This window comes from Dromaius novaehollandiae, chromosome 17 (genome assembly GCF_036370855.1).
Source record: "Dromaius novaehollandiae isolate bDroNov1 chromosome 17, bDroNov1.hap1, whole genome shotgun sequence".
NCBI lineage: Eukaryota > Metazoa > Chordata > Aves > Casuariiformes > Dromaiidae > Dromaius > Dromaius novaehollandiae.
In genome coordinates, this window is record NC_088114.1 from 13,941,285 (window position 1) to 13,963,276 (window position 21,992).

At 45.3% G+C, this 21,992-nt stretch overlaps 1 protein-coding gene across 10 annotated transcripts in view; it reads left to right on the forward strand.

The window, feature by feature from the left end:
• TPCN1 (two pore segment channel 1) overlaps positions 1-21,992 on the forward strand; it is a 56,982-nt gene that overhangs the window by 21,746 nt on the left and 13,244 nt on the right. For 6 of the 10 annotated variants that reach the window (XM_064522294.1, XM_064522296.1, XM_064522297.1 and 3 more), the window contains 15 exons: positions 6,396-6,517; positions 9,136-9,312; positions 10,686-10,799; positions 11,068-11,198; positions 12,132-12,220; positions 12,843-12,877; positions 13,519-13,577; positions 14,410-14,509; positions 15,834-15,950; positions 16,923-17,047; positions 18,319-18,367; positions 18,567-18,630; positions 19,678-19,722; positions 20,891-20,947; positions 21,033-21,086. In XM_064522294.1, coding sequence (XP_064378364.1) covers positions 6,396-6,517; positions 9,136-9,312; positions 10,686-10,799; positions 11,068-11,198; positions 12,132-12,220; positions 12,843-12,877; positions 13,519-13,577; positions 14,410-14,509; positions 15,834-15,950; positions 16,923-17,047; positions 18,319-18,367; positions 18,567-18,630; positions 19,678-19,722; positions 20,891-20,947; positions 21,033-21,086 — 1,338 coding nt within the window. Of the gene's footprint in view, positions 1-2,501; positions 2,578-2,826; positions 3,318-6,395; positions 6,518-9,135; positions 9,313-10,685; positions 10,800-11,067; positions 11,199-12,131; positions 12,221-12,842; positions 12,878-13,518; positions 13,578-14,409; positions 14,510-15,833; positions 15,951-16,922; positions 17,048-18,318; positions 18,368-18,566; positions 18,631-19,677; positions 19,723-20,890; positions 20,948-21,032; positions 21,087-21,992 lie in introns of those variants that run through there. The other 4 variants (XM_064522300.1, XM_026119199.2, XM_064522302.1 and 1 more) reach the window with 4 other exon arrangements.

Genomic DNA, 21,992 nt, shown 5'->3' on the forward strand with positions numbered 1-21,992 from the left:
GCTATGAGACTATAGCACAAGAAGGAGCCTGGAGGTCTTTGCATGTATTTCTGCTGTGGACAGTTGTGCAGTTATCTCTAAGGAAGAGGATGAGTCAGTTATGCTGACTTGAAAGATTCGGAAGTATATTATTTCTCTCGCTACGGAAGGGCTTGGCACCGCGCTCTGTTGGAGATGCTCTGTTTGTCCCAGGCAACAACTCATAGTAAGTTGTTTAGACTTCCTCGTGGCTGTTGAATTTCTTCCCATAACCATCCCCTAAAAGCAGGATGGGCACGAGTATGTTTTGAGTTTCAAAGATCAGTCCTGCGCTGTTTGAACTGGCACAGAGGTGAGCTGGCAGTCAAGCACTCGCGGCAGTGATTTCACCATCTCCGTCTCCCTCACCTCTGAGGCGTGTGGCCAAGGGCCAAACCAGCTGCGCTTTCCAGGCTGCTTCCAGCTTTTCCCTCCTGGGTAGGTGAGTCTGGCCGTGGCGAGGCAGATCCATGCATGTTCATGCCTCTGCACTTGAAAAGCAAGAAGACACTTGCCGTCCTCCTTCTGCAGCCACGTTTATCTTCACGGCAACCTTGGGGCTTAGTCGCCAGCTTTGACCGGTGTCTGTAGCGATGTGGGACTTGTACGCTGAGACAGTCACGACTGTCCTATATGTGCTGTCAAAAGCTCCAGGGACCCCGGGGCAGCTTGGGTGCACGTGGGTCTGCTTTCTTACAGGGGTGCGTGTGCCTGGTTATGTTCCTTTCACACTGGAAGGATAAGGTCTGTGACTAGCTGCCTTTGGGTAATCGGGCGTTGATTCAGTCCGAGCCGGATGGTGTGAGCAGTGGAGGTGGCGTGGCAGTGAGCAGTGCGGAGCCTGGGAAAAGAAATGGCTCCAATTTAAATGGCCAAGAGCAGCAGTCATCGTGGTGAGAAACTGTAACCGAGTGAATCATAGACTGTTTTGTGCTCTTTTCGCTGCTTGCAGAGCGATGAGAGTCTGCTGGGGAGACGCTCGTACTGTTGAGCTCAGGTTGCATGTCAGTGCTGACTCTCTTGCCGCAGACTCGTAAAATGTTTGCTCAACTCCAGGGAGTTTTGTTTGCCGCAGGACAGCAGGCGCCCTCTGCTCCCATGGGCGATGGTGGCTGGCAAATGTTTCCTAACCAAGTTCATGCCTCTTTCCAAAGAAGAAATAATGTCTACAAAGCCTAGCTTATTTCCTTCCAGATGAGGGTAAATGGAAGGAAGGAAGGAGTAAAAGAAAAAGATAAAGTTGGTACCAGATTGTGTTTAATTAAGGAAGAACCTGGTGGTTAACTGACCATTTGGCCTTCTCTTTCCCTGTCCTCCTCTTCCTCCTGTGTGGCTGGGGTGCTGTGGAGCATTTTGTCAGCTGGCACATCTCCAGTTGTCCAGGATGGTTGCTGGAGCTGCCCAGAACATGTGCTCTGGACAGCTTGACCTTTCCCTACTGCAGGAGGTAATGCCGTGTTTACTCGTTTTCTTAGCTATCGCTGCTCCATGTGGCACATCCGCTTGCAAGGACCTCGTAAGGCAATGTGAATGAAGACGTGTCCTGTCTCCTGAATTGCACACCCTCTGCACTTCTTTATTCATATATCAGGAGAAATATATGGGTGTATGCAACCCTTTAGTCTCATAACTTTCATTCTCCTGCATTGCATTAAGTCACATATGATACGTAAATAGAATGAGTGACAGATTAGAGCACGTTTGCCCAATTGTGTTAGCTGCCCTGCCTTCCACGGAGGCTGGGGAGTTTGGTCATTACGAGTATATGTACTGCAGCAGCATTATCTGGACAGGACGGCAACTAGCAGCTCCACTGAGCTCTTCCTCAGCCTTGTAGGAGAGAGCCTGGTAAAGGCACATGGCTGCGGAGCGCTTGCTCACTCCTAGCCAAGGCTGGGAGTCGGTGGAGGGACTAATTAGAGGCGTCTAAGGCTGTTTCAATTTAACACCATAAAAAGTGCGCACCATCTAGAGAGCAGAACATCTGGGAAGCAGGCTAATGAGAGCCAGATTGGGGGAGCTCTGAGGCAAATGCAAGAGCTACCCTGTAGAGTTTGTTTATAACTCCTTGTATTTGTAGTAGGTTACTAATTTGTTGAATTTGTATTTTTTTTTAATTGTAACAAAGGCAGACAGCAGAGATCAGAAAAATTAAGCAGCATCCGTGTCCAAATTGACTACAGTTGGGCGTAAAATAGCCTGGCTGGGAAAGGTGAATTTTTCCTGGTTCCCATGAATTTTTTTTCTGTCCCTTTTTCCGTTCCTGGCTCCATCCTCTAGATCTGCGGTGGTGGTGTGAGCAGCCCACATCTCCTCCGAGCGAGCGTGTGTTTGCTCTCAGCCAGCTGAGAGTTTTTCCTTCATTCAAGCAGGGAACTTGTTTTGCAAAGGGAGATGTTTGGGCTCTGGAAAGTTTATGCTCCTCCTTTTTCTTTTTTCTTTTTTTGTTATTGTTTTTTATTGTAATGATGACATATGGAAACTATTTACACAGGAGCATGCTCTGCTGCACTGAATGGAAATGCTGGAGTCCCGGCAGTATCGTTCTGGATGCCTTGTGTAAGCAGCCAGCTGGTTTTGCTTTTCCTTTTTTTTTATATATATTTTTTTCTTCCTTCTCTTTCTTTTCAGGGAACGTCTGGGATGAGTTACCCAAATGTGGAAGGAAGCTTTGCCATCTGTGAGCAGCTCGGCTCGTTTAACTTTGTCACGCCCTTTGTACCATGAACTTCACAAATATCTGTTTTATTTTTTTGTCCAGAGGGGTGGAGGAGACTTCTCGCTCTGACTAGTCAGCACTTTGACTCCTTTCCCATTAGCTGTGCATGTTCGCTGGGGTGAGCGAATTCTGCGTATGCCAGAATAAGAAGAGGGCAAAGGAGACCCTTGTTTTACAACCATGCTCAATCTTTGTCCAGCAACTAAGCCTTCAACTAACTTCAACCTAGAAGTATCCTGCCTCTGAGAAAGCGATAGGGAAGCAGTTTAACTGAAGTCTGAGCCACCTTCCTCAGAGGGGAGGGGAAAATATGTTTAGTTCTGCAGAGAGCGGAGGAAAATCTTTGAGCGCGGTTTTCCCTCGAGTAAGCTGCGAGGTTGAGGATCAGCTTGCAGAGGGGAGGGAGAAGTCAGAAGTACTTCGCTCCTGACTCGCCTCCCTCTGCCCGACGCCGCGTGTCCCTGTCCGCTTCCCGACGCCCGGGCTGCCATGCGGGGGAGAGAGCTGCCTGCCATCTACTCGGAGGATTGCGGGAGCCCCGTGGAGAGATCCTCCTATCTCATTGAGCTAGATACTAATGGTAAACGCCGCTGGGGAAGTTCGGCAGCGCGAGCCGAACGCAGCAGAGGTTGCATTAGTCTGTGTCATCGTTATCAGGGGAGCAGCTGAGGAAATTAGCTAGCTGGAGGGCTGCCAAACAAACAGCGAGATGCTTTTCAAATTTGTTATTATTTTTATTATTATTTATTACCCAGATGATGCCGTTGCCTCAGGGATGCTAGATCAACCTTCTGGTACCGGATGGGGAAGGAGTTGATCCACAAAATGCAACTCTGCAAGGAAACGCTTCGCCAGTGCATTTTCCGTTCTGTCGGTGCCTAGGAAGATGATGTCTGGCTTAGGCAGGAGGAAAACATCTTGGTTTCTGGAGTTAATCTTTGTTTCTAACTTGCATCTTTGAGAGCTGTTTCATATTTGCGTACTTGATGTCACTGGGACATCTCTTCTCTGTGTAGCAGTGCGTTCTCTGTGTGGGAAACGTAGAGAGGTGGCTAGAGATGGCCTTTTTTTTTTTTTTTTTTTTTTTTTTTTTTTTTTAAACTGTGGTATATCGTTTCCTCATGTAGACTGGATCCCTTTCAAAGATAGGTTTGTCTTTGTAAAAGAATGACTTCAGAGTTAAAGGAAGTTTTGGCTTTTCTTTTTGGTAGGACAAAGTGTTTTTTGTTTAAGGCTACAAACCTTTGCTGCTTTCTCCAGAATATGTTCTGCTGCTCTTAAATTTTGTAGGTATTATAAAGGTCCAATAACATGGTAATATTTTAAATAACCTAGTTAATATGTCCCTCCTCCCCAAAAGAGCCAGCGTATCCAGGAGGCCTGAGGCTACCTTGTGCTCTGCCTCTGCTCTGACCCTGCTCAGTGCCCCGTGGAGATGGAGGCAGGCAGAACGGGGCTGCAGGGTACTTTGCCTGGCAGCAAACAGCTGCCAGGATGGGAATGAGGATTTGGAAATACCGATCTTTTGGGCGGTAAAGATTATTAGCAGTGAGACTAGTGGGTTTGGATGAAGATGTGTTCCTTCTGCAGCTCCGTTAAGCATTAAATGCAAAAAGGTTTCTGCTCTCAGGCTGCACTTTGAGAGACTTTGTTGCTTTGAAACATATACAGTAAAAGCTTCATAAATAATGACTTTTAAAAAATCACAGTGCTCACAATGTAAGGCTTCTGATTTTTGCATATTGCTGTCCTCTTTTAGTTAAAAGGGAAACAAACCCAAAAGACTGCACTTCCAGTTCTGTGGATAAATAAAAAGCTCCAGCATGCAGCTTTCTCCACAACTGTGCTCATTCGAGGTTTAGATGGGGTGGGGGAAGGAATCGGCCTTATTCAAACATTCATCCACGTTTTGAGTGGTGTTGTAAAAGCTTGGGGAAGGCAAGGAGCAGAAATAGGCTTACTGTTGCAGCATGCTCAGCAATATAACTGTGCAATCTGGGAAGTCTTTGCAAGCCTCAGATGCTAAGTATTATCTTTATTTGCTTTGGGGGTGAAAAAGGCAGCTGTGGCTCTGCAGTGGTCAAGGGATTTTTGATCTCCTCCCATGGCTCTTTGTCAGGTACATGCAATAACGTTTCTTTTGATAGGTACAGGATTTTTGGTGCGGAGTCTCTCACCGCTCCTGAAGGTGTGCTGGAAAACCTGAATCAGTCGTTCAGCGAGGATTATTTTGTCATAGCAAACTGCCTCAGCAAATCTGCCGCATGCTATCAATGAGCAGAAAAGAGCCTCATTGTAGGTTTTTCCCACCCTCAGATTGCTTTCCCTGCGTTGTGAGAAGTTAACTGCCGCACCGCAGCTTCTGTGTTCCTAAAAAGGGGGGAAATCAGCGCTTCGAGGTTGGCAAAATCAATTTTACACGTACCCTCTTTGGGAACCCTGTGGTTTTGGCACTGACTGAAACTCCGGAGAAGTGGGTGCTTGGCCAGCAAGGTTTCGTGTGTGGCCCTGAGCAGGTCTCACTGCTCAGAACCGCGGAGAAGTGGATCCTGTGGGCAGTGTTGTACTAATGATTTCTGTGAGGTCTCTCTTTAGTATTCTTCTTCTCCGTCAAAGATGCAAAATAAAAGCTGCCATTCCAGAAGAAGAAACCAAGTGACGATTCCTTTATTTCTTCTTGAACGATAATGTTTTTCTTGTGTTCCATGTGTCTTTTATTGCATTGAAGCTGTAGAATAAAAAAACTAGTAAGCATTTTGGAGTTTACATACTTGTTCTACATACCTTTCCCATGGGAAGGGCATTATGTATGTATTGCTACGCTTGGGAGAGTTTTTTTCTTTTTTCTGCAGTGCAAACTGGATGCTCTTTTAAATGAGGTTTTTAGTTATGAAATCTTGTACAAATGTTCAATAAAGCATTGTTGCATAGTGCTTTCCTGAGATGAAAAAAAGACATGCTCTTTAAAAGTTTCAAAATAAACCTGTGAGATTTGGCAGATAATTAATGTTGCTGTTTGTTTTCATCAGAGGGATATTAGTAGTTACCTGCACCAAAAAAAGTATTGCAAAGATGCACTGTTTAATGGCTCAGGAGAGCTTTGAGAAATCAGGCTATCTACAGAAGATACTATACTTCTACTAATAATACTATACTATACAGCTTCTGTATTTAAACTGATTCCCTTTACCTGTTGGTTGGAGTCCATACTCCGTTCTTCCATGCTGTCCTTTACCATTCAGTGCAAAAAGGCAATGTTTTTTGGCAACCTCACTTTTATTTTGTGGTTCGGATGCCCTTGGAGATGTTCAGCTGTTCGCTGGCTGTTCGTAGTTTGATTGCAGATAGTAAGCTGTGAACATGCCAGCACAGAGCTGCTGAGTCAGGAGACCTGCTTATCCTGCTAAATGGGATTCTGGCTCTTTTGCTGATGTTCTGGGAGGGTTCCTGTGTTGAAGTGCTCAGTTTGAGTGTGTCTCTTAAAAACTTCTGCGTGTGAAGAGCCAATTAGTGTGTGTACAAACTGTTGGCTTCTTGGGTACTCTGCCACTTCTTGATGCTTGTCTCTGGTCCTGTTATCTGGCTTGTTCGCGTGCTCCCTGATCAGTCACAGCTTGCTTAATTGTAAATCAAATTTTCTTCTCTTGTACTGATGCAGATGGAGGCAGCTATGACGTTAATGATGCATCTAGCCCTGCTGCGGGGGACTGCTGTGCGCAGCAAAGCTCTGCCCAGCACAACTGGGAAATGAACTACCAAGAGGCAGCAATCTACCTCCAGGTGAGCCCTGGTGTTCGGTACACTGTGTAAAACTGGCCTCCTGAAATTACAGTAGTTCTTGATTCTGAAAAACAGCTTCAGTTCTGACGTTGAAAACGTGGTGCTTGCAGAGGAATCCACCTGAAGTGTGGGGAGATGCTGGAGCTGCCTCCATATGAGCTCTGGCAAGTCATCTGGGGGCAACGGGAAAGGCTGGTGCTACCAGTCATTCACTCTTCCTCCCCTCATCTGGGCCAGCACCAGGACTGTAGCAGTTGAGGGATTCAGCCCATGTTCAGTTCTGCCACTCTGCCATGAAGATTTGCATAAACTGTCATTGATTTTTTCATTTCACCTCCTCAGTTGCTCTGGGGTGGGTGGTCAGGACTCCTCGGGAGGCATGTTGGGCTCAAGAAGCGCAGATTCTAATCCTGTCTTAGCTGCAGATTTGGTGAGTGGCCCTGGGATGTTCATTTAGCTTCAGTCAGGCCTTCCAGGTCATGCAAAAAACGTAAGAGAAGTTGGAGCTTCTGATTTCTGGAGGGAGAGTGTGTGCTGTGATTAGGCCTGATCAGCTCAGAAGTGGACTGTAGACACCTTCTGTTTAAAAACAAACAAGCAAAACCAACCAACCAAAAAAACATTCTCTATCTGTGTAAATCAGGGAAGTTTTATAATATTTTTGCTAAGATTGCTGTACCGCTTCCGCTGGTGCGATAAATTAGCTACCAAAACTGAGCTTCCCCCAGAGCTGGCTTTCTGAAATTGTTGCTGGTTCCCCGGCTGTCCTTCCTTCCCCTTCTCTTTATTCCCTTTCAAAGGCTCTGCTTTGCTGCATGGGGCGAATTGGACCCGGCCAGGGTTGTTGCCTAAGCCGCTGCAAGGTGATTGAAACTGTTCTTTCCTCCCTTCCGCTACCCCGCAGGACTGAAAGTATTGCTCCTCTGACATTTTAAGACCTGGTAGGCTTGGACCTCGGTAATAACTTCGGCTCTTAGTTGTGTGCTAGAGCAGCACTGACAATATGATGGTAACCCCAGCCCCTCCTGGGCTTTTGTTTCAACTCCTGGTTATTGAAGATGCTCTGTGAAGGTTCATTGAGTTGCGGCAGTGCCTGATGGTAATGTACGCAGCAGGCTTGGCCCTTCAGATGCAGATTGTTCTTGCTGCTGCCTTGACCAATGGTCATAATGACAATGTCCTTGAAATGAAGTAGACATAACTTAAAGAGCATGCAGATTGTTTATTTGAACCAGTAGCTGCAGGCAAGAGTGTCTTATCTAAATAAGAGGACTTTGCTGTCCAGCCACGTTTTGAATTGCTTGGTTACCAAGAGGCAGAATTTAGACTATTTTTCATTCTGCAAATGTGTTTTGTCAGGCGTGAATAAGAATGCCCTGCTGATCCAAGCTAGCTCCCTTTTGAGTAGGGGGCTTGTATTTTATGGAGCTTGCTGCTGGGTTTTGTCCTGCTTGCAATCTGGCTCGTTGACCTGGCAGTGCTTATGTTTGTTTTTAAACAGAATATGAGCATGCCTGTGAGATGGCTTAAATGAGAAACATTTGAAACCCTTTTCTATATTAGCCTTGAGACTTTTTCGCTTCTTGAGGGGGATCCTGTTTCCTGATCTTGCTGCCCATTTGCAATCACAAACTTTCCCCTTCTGCAGTAATAGTTTATTGTCTCTACAGTAGTTGCTTACCTGGAAAGATGTTAACAGAAAAGCATCTGATGTGCATCTGAGTGTCCAAGCTAGGGAAAAATGTTCTCTTATGACAGCTTCCAGGAACCAACAAGTGTTCTGTGAGTGACAAAAGCTACCTTGCTTAAACTATTGGAGCAAGAAAGAGCTGTTGGATGGTTCTGCATGAAAAGCCTTCTCTAAATTCTCACATAAGCTTTTAAACCTCCTTTAAATTCCCACACAAGCTTTTAAACCAAACTAAGCTTTGTCCTAGAGGTAAAAACAGTAATGATGCAGCTGTTCAAAATCAGTTGTAAGCAAACTGTAGAGCTGGCGTATCTGACCTTTTAATGTTAATTAAACTTTCTAGTTAAGGGGGAATGACTAGTCAGCATGGAGACTTGATAATTTTTCATGGAGTCCATCTTCTCACATTTGTTCATTGTGTGTGTGCTCCAGAGCATGTTCTCTCCCAGACATTTTGCAAGGCCAAGATAAGGAGGAGCAACTGTCAGCCAGGTGCCCTGGAGCTTATCTGTGTGTTTTCAAGTTCTGGCCTAGAGCAGTTTAACCAAGGAAGTCTGTAAACATGTGGAAGCGATTGGAAGTAAATGAAGTGCTGTGTTTGTGTTGGGGTGTTGACTGAAGTTTCTTTGCCTGCCTTTATGAGCTCTCTCAGCACTCTTCCTCGTTTTGAAAAGATTCAAGGGTTTCTGAAGCTGGAGGTTGTAGATATTGATGAGCTGCATTACTGAAATGTACTTACTTACCAGCAGAAGGGGACATCCCCCGTGTGCAGAATTCATTCCTCAATAAACAGATCCCCGGGCTGTAAAGCAGGAATAGTCTGCTGGGAATTGTATCTAATCCTTACAGAAGTCTGTGTTCTTCAGGTGGAAAGCTCAGTTGGATACCAAGAGTAATTAATGCTGTTCTCTTCTTCCTGTCACCCTAGGAAGGAGAAAATAATGATAAGTTCTTCACTCACCCCAAGAATGCCAAAGCACTTGCTGCCTACCTCTTTGCACACAATCACCTTTTCTACCTAATGGAACTGAGCACAGCGCTGCTTCTCCTGTTGCTGTCTCTCTGCGAGGCACCAGCTGTTCCTATGCTCCGTCTTGGCATCTATGTAAGAGTTTGGGGCAAAATGAAAGGGTCTGCCTGTTTTTCAGGGGTGGATGAGGGGAAAAAGAAGGCTAAACACAGAGGAAGAGAGTAAGCAGTAGCAGGAAGAACCATCTGGCCTGAGAGCAGGGTATGTTACTTGGCCAGCCAGCAAAACATCCTTTCTTTTTCATCTGACGTGCAGATAGACCAGCGGGGAAAGCGACACTTACTTTGTATTATCAAGTTGGTGCAGTTCTTAAGTTTCTTAAATGTTTGCAGAGAAGAGTGTTGGTTTTTCTTTTACTTGAGATAACTCAGGAATATATGTGCTTCGAAGGGGTGGTTTTAAAGTGACTGGCACAGCTGGTGCTGTTACCCCAGCATCTCCACTGGTTCACAGAACGCAAACATTTTGCAGCTTGGGCCAAGTTGCTAAACCTTCTTGTGTCCTCTCCTCAGAATGATAGTGTTGTGAGGACTCTGTGTGTTTAAGTAACTTGAAGTTTTATGTCTAATCTTTACAAAATGCAGATTTAGAGAAGGGATATTCAAATTGTGATACATGTATTGCTGTTGGTCCACTACCATTTCATAATGTACCACTGTCATACACAGAGCTGTTGTTGTTGCTGGGAGAATCTATATCTGCTCTTGCAGCTGTTAATGGTACCCTAAGGCACTGCCAGGGGTTGTAGAAGAGTTTGACATCCGTGGTGTCAAGCGTTTTTCAAAATGAGTCAGGGTTGCATAACTGAATTTGAGTTTTGAGCTATAGCTAAAGCTGAAGTTGTAAGGAAATACTCTGTCCTCTTCTTTGTGAGGCATTTTGTGCTTTTCACCAGAGAAAGGGTTCTTCCAGCACTCCCAAAAGCTGTATTCTCTTCCTGGGCTTGATTGGGACACTGCCTAGTTGTTCAGGACTTTTGCTTCAAGAGAAGATTCTTCTGTATGTAAATCCTCTCTGCGCAGCAGCTCTCATTCCTGCAGTTCATTAAAAGATTGCAGTCTTAAACTTTTAAAAATATGTCTGCTTGAGTTGCTGGTCTCTTGTCTTTTTGGTATGTTGTTTTGAATGTATCAAAAAATACATTTTTTGATATGTTATTCAAGTTCAAAAGGTAACATGGATTTCCAGGAAATTCTGAACTGATACTGAATAGAGAAAAATTCTGTAGACTTTAATAAAAGCACAAAGCAATAAATGCAGAAACTTTGAAAAACTGAGGGTGCCATGGTAGCTAGCCTTAAGGGTAGCCTCAGGTTTCCCGGGCGCTGTGGAGCAGTACTCAGATTGTTGTTAAATCCACCCCCTCCTTGAAAAAGGAAGGGCAGAAGTCTGATGTGCTTGTGTTTGTAATCAGAAAGGCCATTTTAAGCTTTGCCGTATTGTAACAGGTCCATGCAACCCTGGAGCTGTTTGCGTTAATCGTGGTAGTCTTTGAGCTCTCGATGAAGATGAGATGGCTGGGCTTCCAAACCTTTATCAGGCACAAAAGGACCATGGTGAAGGTAAGTTGCCTGATTGTCAGTGTTTCTCCTTCAGTGTTTTTAGGAATCAAAGAACCAGAGAAACTGTTGCCCTGTACAGTAGCGGGGATAATTTAGGCATGTGTCCCAACTGCCAAGCTGTTTGTGGGAGGTCTCAGAGCTTTGGGAGTCGCCTCCCACCCTTAAAGCACCCAGATAGGTGAGCGGTCAGTGGGAGCCTTGCCTTCCCCAGGTGGAGACTGTAGCTCTCTTTAGACCCTTTTTAAAAAATGTATTATTATTTTTGCAGACTTGCGTGCTGTTTGTACAGTTCATAGAGGCCATTGTGGTGTTGGTGCGCCAAACGTCACACGTCCGGATAACGAGAGCCCTGCGCTGTATCTTCCTGGTGGACTGCCGTTACTGTGGTGCAGTCAGAAGGTGAGTGGTCGGCTGGCTGGGTTTTCTGCAATCGTGCCTTAGATGGGAGTGAAGGAAAAGCACTCTGACCCTGCAGGCAGCTGGGGAAAATAAGTGTCTTTCATGGACATTTCAGATCTCAGATGTTTTGTGACGGGGACAGAAGTGTACCTAGTGTCTTGCCTGTGTAGGGAAGTTTCATAAGTAGTAGCTTTGGATGCGTCCACAGTACACAGTGCTTGTGTGATATTGTCCTCAGCAGCATAAGCTACCTCAGAGAGCGCAACATATGAAGGTAACTGTATTGTTTCTGGCTCGTAAATCACCTCCATGATTCCCTGTGCAGTTTATAGGCTAATGTCTTGAGTTCGGAGAAGGAAAGTGGTGGGCTGACATCAGTATTGTGTGCTGTACCTGAGAGGTTATTGTGAAGGGAAGATAAGTAGCTTGAAAATTATCTTAATTTACCTGGGGATGTGAAGCAGTGTGGTGAGGATCAAGGTTCTGCAGAATGCATTTGACGCTGTTGATTTTAGGACTAGTGGTGTTTGGATTTTTAGACCAAATTTTGCTGCCATAGTTACAGAGGATAAAGCTTAATCAGTTGATGCACCTTTATTGTTAAGATGGGATAAAAAGGCATGTGAGAGAGGCTGGGATAGAAAACCCATGGGACAGGAACTGTATTGCTCCAGTTTCCCCCACGAGAAGTGAGAGAAGTATCTCCAACTTCATCTTGCATACAAGCTTCATCATTCTTGCAGCAGCAGAAGGGATGGTGTGGCACAATGCCTGAGCTTTGTAATCACTGGAAGTAGGGGGAAGAAAGTCCTTCTCAAATCTGTTCTTTTATCTTCATTTTTATTTTTATTTCTTCCATTTGGAGAGGAAAGCTTCATTCCTGTATGAAAGCAAACACAAATTCTTGTTTAAGAATGTTTTCTCCTTTTTCAGAAACCTGCGACAGATCTTCCAGTCCCTCCCCCCATTTATTGATATTCTCCTCCTCCTGCTTTTCTTCATGGTGATCTTTGCCATCCTGGGTGAGTTGTACTTAGAGAAGCTGAAGCTGTGATACTCCCAACCACTTATTGTCTAAGAGTAACAGAAAGAACTTGGATGAACATAAAGCTGATTAGATTGAGTCCTGCCAGAATCTTCCACTTATCTGACTTCTTCCACAATTGCCTGGGAGAAACAGTTAAAGAAAGAACTACATATTCTAGGAGCTGGTATCTGGTTTTGTGACAAAGCACCTTTTGATCTTTGCCAGAGGATAGTTTGTGGTGTTTATAGGTGTGGTTTCCAAGTTCTGTTTCCATGAACTAGTCCTCAATGCAGTAAGTTCAATCTAAACTCCTATGAATTCAAGTGTCTGTAGTGTACCTGCTATGGGCCCATCCTCAGACTGTTCACAGAGGGTTTATTTTCTGAAATGATCAGTCAAATGCCAATGATGAGCATTAGCAAAACTGTATGGAGAGGGCTTTCCATAGAGCCTCCCTCTTCATGGTATCAGAGAGGGCTTCATGGTTCTTTGTACAACCTGCTCTTTGGAAATAGAGACTTAGCACTTTGTTACTTGTAATTAAAGGTCTTTTTAACTTGCATTCCTTTCCCCCATTCTTTTTTTTTCCTCCTCCCCCTTCTCTTTTTCTTCTCTAGGTTTTTATTTGTTTTCTCCTAACCACTCGGATCCCGTAAGTAATCACTGATTCTTTGGACTGAAACTCAAGTCGCGTTTTGATCAGTTTAAGAATCAAATGTTTCTGTGTAGACGTAGCTTGTTCCGATGTGGTGGTCAAGGTGGCTGGATTCTAACTGGTGCCAGTGATGAAAAGGGGCAGGGGCCAGGACCGGGACCTCGACAGTGTTACCCTGGGTTAACACCTGCTGGGAAGGAAGACAGTAAATGAGACTTCCTCAAAGATGGGAACACTCAAAGGGACTATCAACGTAGTTGTTCTTTGTTCTTGATGTCTTAATTCAGTCAAACATGCCACCCGCAGCTGTCCCCAGGGGAGAAGGTATCCGGGTGAAACTTGGCCTTCTCAGGCTGTGACTCCCATGAAATCCGGTAGCTGCTAGTTCTTGCTGTTGTTGAGTTTGTCTGTTGCTTACTGGGAGTAACTACTACAAAAATGTGCAGAGGAGCTTTTAATCGTTTTAACTCTTCACATGCCATGTCTCTGGGGCCTCTAAAAAGGACCAGTGCTAAACTACCCTTTTTCTAGGAGACATCAGGGAATTGTAGAAGGGTCTGTATTCTAGTGGGTTTCTTTTGAACAAAATAACCATGAAAGGCTGCTTGCATTTTTATGGGTGTTTCTTTTTCTTTCAGTACTTCAGTACTTTAGAGAACAGCCTTGTGAATCTCTTTGTGCTTTTGACCACTTCAAAGTAAGTTCGTGCTTGTTTTAGCTCGGTCTTTGCCTTTCCTCCCAAAAGAAGTCTAGCAGAATCAAGAGTTTATTTGCAGCAGTGTTGGATCTTCAGATAGATGTGACCTCTTTTCTCTGCATGAGAGAGATGTTGCCCAGGTTAGCCTGCATGGGAAGAACTGGTACTTCATTTCATTTTAGGACACTGACCTCAGATGCACAGTTCTCTAAGCCACTCAGAGCACTTCCTCACTGTGCAGGCAATAAGAGGGGAGACGACTTTATCGGGCCTGGGTCCAAGAAGGGGAAGTTTCTGTTTGTGCTCCTTTGTCAGTGATAGTTCGCTGTTGTGAAGTTATTTCCTATTCCTCTGCTTCACTTTTCCTATCTAGAAAAGGTTGATAACAACACTAAGTAAATATTGGTTAGCTGTCAGAGTGGGCTCTGAGGATTAGGAAATTGGCAAAATCAACCAAGAATAAACCTCTGGTTGTCATTCTGTAATACTCTTAGCCCAAGGATTGGTGTAATTATATTGCAGTTGTGGTGTATTGCTGTTGTTAAAGCACAACCCTTAGCCATGTTGCAAATCCCCTTTGCCCATTTGGGTTTCAAGGTGTGCAGGGAGCATGCTTATTCATTTTTCTTTTTTGATCATGCTTCCATGTTCTGTCTGCTCGCTGCTAGACTCAGACTTCTGTGTCATAAGCAACTACATGTTTTGCAGAAATGTGCAGACCCACTAATGTGGGTGCATGCTCATCTGGGACCTGTCTCATGCTCTTGCCCAGATATACAGAGTACTGTGTGAGCTCTTTGGGTGCTTAAACTTGTGTCTTTTTGGGATGCAGTTTCCCTGATGTGATGATGCCATCCTATGCCCGGAACCCCTGGTCCTGTGTCTTCTTCATAGTGTATCTCTCCATTGAGCTGTACTTCATAATGAACTTGGTGAGTCGCCTGTTGAAACACTTGACTTCTCTCTGACTTTGGATTTCCTTGCCCATTGGGGTCTTCCCATTCCCAAGGATGCTGTGTAACAATCTGAGACCATTTGGCAGAATACTTCTAGAAATGGTGGCTTTGCTACAGATAGGAGCCTTTTAATGTTCGACCATAAGGAAATGAACTAAATCACAGAAAACAGAATGATGCAAATAATCGTTTGATTTCTCTTGCATTAATATGCTTGCAGTGACACACCCAGTTGCATGAAATTTATTGTCCTTCCCCATCTTAATTATTTATCATAAAATGGCATTTTATTATCTGGGCTCACCTGAAATCCTTTGTAAATCATTTTGAAAGGGGTGGATTTGCTAAGTGTGGCAGGACTTGAATCGCAATTGCTCTGGCATTAATTCTGTGGTGTGTCTCCATTTCCCTTTCCAGAGCTTGCAAACAGGTCTGTCTCCTTTTGTCTTTGCTTTGTGTGGATGTCTGTGTATTAAGCAACACCAAATTGGGAGTACAGCTGCCACCCTGGAAAGCCTGACAGTTCAGGCACCCAGCAGGGCGTGCAAGGAGGTCTTGGAGTAATTGCAGTACTGTTGCCCTGTAGGTCACGGCCTTGGAGAGGCCGCAGCCATCCTGTCAGAACAGGTTTGTGAGGATGCTGACGACCACAGTGTGAGAGCGGGGCTGCTCTGCTGGCTCCGCTTCTTGACCTGCAGCATCCAGGGCAGGGCCAAGACCAGCTCATGTGGGCTGTGGGCTGTGAAAGAGGGGCTCTCAAAGGAGCTGGGGAATTCTGCAGCCCGAGAAGAGTGATTCGATGCTTCTAATGAGCTTGGAGTTCAGTGCTGCTGTCCTAGGCAGAGGCTTCGTTTTGACGTTTGTTTGCCAAAGCTTCTGTGGAAGGATGAATCCTGAGAGTAGCCCTTAAAACTTGCTTCATAGGAAGAGATCAGGGCGTTTTAACAAACCTTTCCATAGTGGTCTTTTTGTTGACCTGTGTGGGGCTTAGCCTTAGCTCTTAAAACCACTAGCAAGTGTTAGGAGGTCAGGTGCATCTGGACCTCTTCAAAAAAGTGAATCTGTGTGTGTGTGCACATGGTGTGGTTGGTAATCCCTTTGCGCCCTTACGGCCAAGGAGCCCTCATTGACTCCCTTCTACTGCACATTAGTGTAGCACTTAGTAACATTCCTCCTTCAGGCAAGGCCTCTCCTTGCTTCTCCAGACTGGATATTCCTGCCTGCTTGAGAAGCTTTGGCTCAGGTGGCCATGCAGTGTAAGGATTAAAACTTGACTCTCTCTCCTGTCTTCTCTCTGCAGCTTCTGGCTGTTGTGTTCGACACTTTCAATGACATCGAAAAGAGGAAGTTTAAGTCCCTGCTGCTGCACAAGCGCACGGCCATACAGCATGCCTACCGCTTGCTTATTACCAAACAGGTACAGGGCCCTGCAGGGAGGCCGAGATCGGCCGGGGGTGCGCGGCGGGAGGGGAGGCCAGCAATGCTGTGAGAACACCACTAGTCTGGAGTGTTTAAAGAGTCTGTCCCCAAAAAGATGATTTGTGACAGTTGACTGCAATCATAATCACCGAGGGCTACTCTTTTTTCGTTTGTGTGACTTGTTTTTATCTATTTCTGGAGAAAAACAAAGTAGTCTGAGTTTTAGCCCCATGTCAGGCTATGGAAGTGCCCTGATAAAACGAAGGAAGCTTGTCCCACGGTGCATGCGATCCCCTGATTTCTCTCTGCTTCAGTCTGGGTCACTTGCGGACTCGCATCTCAAACACCAGTACTTAGAGGAGGCGTGGGTTATACACACGAAGGTACAGTCACTAAGTACTGCATGAGCAGGAGGTGCAGAGGCAGAAATAATTCACCTACAGACAGTTTTGTATGGGGCAGAGCACTGGGGGAGAGGGTTGGTTTCTTGCTTCACTTCTGGAGTAGGAGGAGAAATAAGACCTGAGAATAACTAACCTTCTTCCAGTAAATTAGCTCATGTTCAGGGCACATTTATTATATGAGCTGTTCCCGGGGAATAGTTGATGGTTTGAAAAAAGTGCCAGTAATGGGGTCTGTTAGACTGCCTACTAATTTCCCAAGGAGAGTGGTTGAACTCTGTTGCTTGGGGTGTCTGGTTGGACAGCTTTCCCAGGATAGCACAACAGGGAGTAATTCTGCATTCACTGGAGGGACCTCTTGCCAGGAAAGCTTTCTATGTCTGTGCTCTGAGATAAACTCAGTATGTTGAAGTAATAGCTTAGGGTACTTTGGGGGCTTAGTTATAATGGCATTTTAGGGTGATGTAGGAATTCTGCTCAAAGCAAATTTGGAGTGAGAATTAAATACACTAGCCTATATGTGCTTCTGCCTCATGTCACTGCTTATGGCATCATTCCCTTGTTTTTAGAGGCCGTCTGGAATTTCCTTCAAGCACTTTGAAGGGCTGTTGCGGTTTTACAAGCCTCGGATGTGTGCCAGAGAGCGGTATCTCACTTTCAAAGCACTGAATCAAAGCAATACTCCTTTAGTCAGGTAGGACGGTCTTGCTGCTGCACCCAGAGCAGGGATGCTGCTGCACTGTCTGCAGCTGAGCTGTGCCTTGGAGAGGATGGCTGGGTTTAGGGAAGGAAACGTGTCTGGAATGGGAGTAGTTTTGTGCTTGAAAGGCTTTGTGTTGGGGGAGCAAGGAGCTTTGCGGTGGGGTACGCTGAGAAGTGAGCTTGTTCTGCTGAAGTGATGGAGTTCCTGCGTGCCCTCTTGTGGATACAAGGCTCTGCCAGCAGCCACCAGGCAGCCTCCGTTTCCCACCTCTCCCGTCAGAAGAGAGGAGCAGAAAATTGAGGAACAGCGTTAGAGCCTGCAAGGAGCATTTCTTCACACAGTGCAGCCTCGCAGCTTAACAAGTTCTTGTTTCTCCAGCAGCTGGCTGTGTCCCCCAGGGTTTTGTTAATTAAAATCTGGTTCTGCTGGTGCTTTCAAGACTGTCATCCTCTGTGTTATGAGGCAGAGAATTACCATTCTGGTGGGTGGGTGCAGCTAACTCCAGCCAGCATGGAAGTAGAGGGAATCAGAGCAGGAGACCATCTCTTCCCTTTCCTTTGTTCTGGCCACAGACAGGCCTGGAGTGAATGTCTCTGACGAAACTGGTGCCAATGCTTCTCCTTAAAGTCAAGTGCCACGGAGGAATGGTGAAAATGGCATAAGGAGAAAGACCGAGCTCTTAAATTTAGGCACCTAATGATACCAGTCACTGTCTGAGAATTTCAGCCTCTTCACTTTGAGACACCTAAAGCCTGTTACATGCCTGACCCCAAGCACCTAGATACAGTCACTCGTGTTTTAAGAGCATGCAGGGTTCTTGGCTTTCATGTCCTCCTTCAAAATTCATTTTTACCTTTAAAAGCAAAATATGCAAAGGTGGTAGAAAAGGAACATATGAGTAATTGAGAGTAGTACGGTCTCTGTCCTTTGGAGCCCGCTGTCTAAGCCTGAGGTCTTTCCTTGCTGTGATAAAACTCCGGAGTTCAGTGGAGCCAGAGTTTCCTCTGGAGGCAGAAAGGTAGTGATCTCTGCTAGGTCTTGTTACAGGAGGAAGGTGGCCTCTGTGCTCCGTTTGGGCCATTGTCAGCCAGTGACCTTTGTCCAGGCCAGGAAGAGCTCCGTGCTGAGTTCTCCACTGTGGTCACAGTTCTGAAAAGGAGTTAACAATTTCCAGGGACACTCTACTGATGGTACTTGACAAGGACAATTAAGGATATAATCAACTCTAAGGATCTAATGAGATGCTTCTTTCTATTTTGCAGCCTAAAGGACTTTTACAATTTCTATGAAGTTGTTGGCTTAAAATGGAAGGTAAGTGTTTACTGGGTGGGGAAGAGGGGAAGTGTGCATGGGAGGGAAAGCAAAGGAGGTCAGTGATTAGTGAGAAGATGGCTCAGAAACAGGCAATCTAAAAGAAACAAATGATAGGGGCAAGGTGGGTCTCCCTCGTTGCACATGTTTGTATGGATGTAGCGCTGACTTCCTCTGATCAAGGCTGTTCCGTTTCCAGGCAAAACGAAATCGCGAGCACTGGTTTGATGACCTCCCACGGACAGCATTCCTTATTTTTAAAGGTAATGTGCCGTGTTTTAATGACAGCACGTACTCAACCAGTCTGAAAAGCATTTCTCCACAAAGACAAGGCCTTCCAAAGGGACTATTTCTTTGTATGTCCCTGTGCCCAAATGTCGGTGGTAAACAGCTGAGAAAGGCCTACTGGCCAGCTCACTTTGTATTCAGAGCTTTTCAGGCTCTGAGTCTCCAAGGGAGATTTGTCATGTAAATATTTCCTGTGCTCTGACCCAAAAAGCAACTTCCATAAAATAAGAGACCTCCTGGCAGATACTCTGTAATGAACCAGCTCCTGAGGTCACGGAGGACTGTATTCCTTTTTCGGCACAGAGGTTAGCTGGGGATATATGCTTGCTGAATCTAGCAGAGTTTATAGGTTGGTTTCTCTGTACCCCAGGTGGCAACTCACAGCAGTGACTGTGCAGTGGATTTGTGTTTTCACAGAAACTGCTAGGCTTCCTAGTCCCAGGATGTGATTGCAGTGCTCATATAGGTCAAGTGCAGCTGCTAAGGAGAGGGAAAGAGATCAGAAATATCCATCAGGGTAATCTGTCTTGCAAATGTGACTTATCTCCCGTGTCCCAAGTTCTTGACTGAACATAACCATTCAGGAATAAGAACTTATCTGCAGTTTCTTTTTCAATGTTTTGTGCTGGTGGGGGCAGTTAATACTATCTTGATCCAAATATACTGCTCCAAAGGAGTCCTACATATTTATGCTAATGCGCTCAGCCCTCCTTTACAGCATATCCATTGTCCCAAGCGTGGATTGTGCCTCATCAGCTGTATTTATCTGTATAGTATTTTTGTGATATGGTTGGAGAAAAGACATCTAGGTGGGTAAAGAGAGCTAGTTCATTCCCACTGGAATTCTAGAGGAAGATTTGAACTTGGTCCCAAGAGATAAAAGTTAATAATCTTCTAAACCACTTAGCTTCTGTGCTGAGAATTGATATGAAAAAGACTCTAGGGAGAAGATAGAGGAAGCTGTGTGTGAACCATAGAGGACTGCATAAATATTTTTCTTTGCCGTGTTTTCCTTCCTGCAGGCATCAACATCCTTGTGAAGTCGCGAGTATTCCAGTACGTCATGTGTAAGTAGGAGAAACAAACTGTCTTCTGCCAAGCTCCTTCATCACAAGGGACGGGAATGTTCTGTCTGTGCTAGGCAAGAACCGTCTGCGCAAGAACTCAGCGTGGTGGGACCTGGTCCTCAGTCTGAGCCATGGCCCACATACAAATTCCTAGAGTTTTGGTGGAGAGGAAGGGAACTGTGTGTTGGTACCAGTTACTGCTGCAGTCTGAATTCTCAGTTCTCATCGTGGTTGAATCTTTTGGAGGGGCTTATTGGTTCAGTACTTCATAACACACTTGTGGATCTGACTCTTTGGGAATCAGCTTGTTGCAGGGAATAGATTGGTTAGCTTTCACAAGCCTGGAGGTTTTTATCTTGCAGCTGAAGGCTGCTGGAACTAGTCAGCCTTCTTTTGCTGTCTGCACTTGAGAAGGTGCAAGCATCTTCATTAGTGGAGGGATTGCTTGGCAACTGTACTGCCTATGAGACTGATTCTGTGCTCCTCTTCTCTAGAGGAGAAGAAGTGGTTACTTGTGGTGCTAGCTGCTATGTTCTAAATGATCTCTTCCTACTCAGTAATTTTTTTATTTTGAATGCTGGAGGGGAGGATTTTTGTAAATTAGGACGACAAATTAAAATGAATGAGGGGCTTGGGAAGACCTGTGTGAAAAGGGGCAGTCCTGCGTATTGGTTTCTCTGGGTATGAAGATGGGGGTGAAGTGGGAGATCTAAGCTGATAGGAGTTTCATCTTGTGCTTTTGGGAACCTGCTTCATTTGTTTTGCACTGTTGGGGACCTAGTGGTTCTCAAGAGCCTGCTCCAGATCTAGGAAGAAGCTGAAATATATGTGTAATAACATGGCAGAGTGTAAGATTGGTAAAAACAGTTGTGGGGGTTTTTTCTTTCCTTTTTTTTTTTTTTCTTTTTGCTTGCCCCTGCCTTCTGGAGACAAAGGTGCTGTATCTGTTTCATAGGCTGGGAAAATTATTCAGGGCAGCATTTAGAGACTCTCCGAAGTTGAGTTGAAGCCTTTAGTTGCATTGGAAGTACATTCCAAACGCTGACTCTGTTACTTGCCCTATGTTGTACTCTATTTGGTAGCTTAGGAAAACGATGTCCTCTGATCTAGGTGGGTGGGTTTGTTTTGTTTTGTTTTTTTTGCTATGGGTTTTTACTTTGTTTTCCAGATACTGTGGTGGCTGTGAATGGAATTTGGATTCTTGTTGAAACTTTCATGCTGCAAGGTAGGAAACGCTGCAGCTTGTTTCTTGATTATGTCATGGAGCGATTGAAGAGAAGGCTAGAAAAAGTTGTTCTTGTGTCTTGCAGGAGGGAATTTCTTCCCCAGAAATGTCCCGTGGAGCTACATAGTCTTCCTCACAAGTAAGCTGATGCCTCCTAACAGAGTGGCGTTGTTTTGTAACAAGGTGGGAGGGGAGTACAGACAGCTCTGTTCCCAGGTGGTTTTTCAGTTTGAAGTTAAAACCAAGTCACAGGTGCACAAACTCCATCTAGAACACTGTTGTGCCTGGCAGGAATTGTCAGCGTACACACAGACCTGTGTGCACACTGCTGTGCTGTCATACTTTTCCTGAGCTGCAGCAGTCAGGGGAGCCTCTCACCTCTGCTGCAGCTCTCTGCAAAGGCTGATACATTACTTCTAAAGCTGGCTCAGCCCTGAGAGCAGAATAGCCTTGTTTGCTGGGCACAGCGTGCAAAGTAATAAGCTCCTCCAGGCCTGTGATGGCTCTGCATGGAGTTGCTCACGTTGCTCTGCACTGGGCTCGCTATTCCCGGAGGCATTACCAGCTCTGATCTGATTGTGGCTGTGAGCTGGCTCCGCGCCATGCGAAGCGAGGCAGCCCTGTTGCAGTACACGGTGCAGGGGCATGCTGGGGAGAATTCGGAAGGGACTAGCTGAACTAGTTAATTACTTAAATTTGACTATTTGATTATTAAATTTGACCTTCTAGTTGAGCGTCATCTCCCCATAAGCATGTATCTCAGTCTTCCCTCTTCAGCCCAGATGTAAACACTGGACCTTTATGTGCTGGTTCATAGCACTGCTGTGGAGTTCTTCAGCGCTGTGAATTCATTTCTCTCCTGCTAGTATCTCTTGCTCCAGAGGAGAAGCAAGAAATAATTTTGCTGACTCAAAATAGTGTATAAAACTGCAGTAAGAGTTACTCTGGAGAATCCAAGAAAGGTTGTTAACCTCTTATTTGACTGCTGGGTAGCTCTGGTGCTTCTCTGCTCATTAGTCTTCAAAACACTCATTGTGGAAATTTG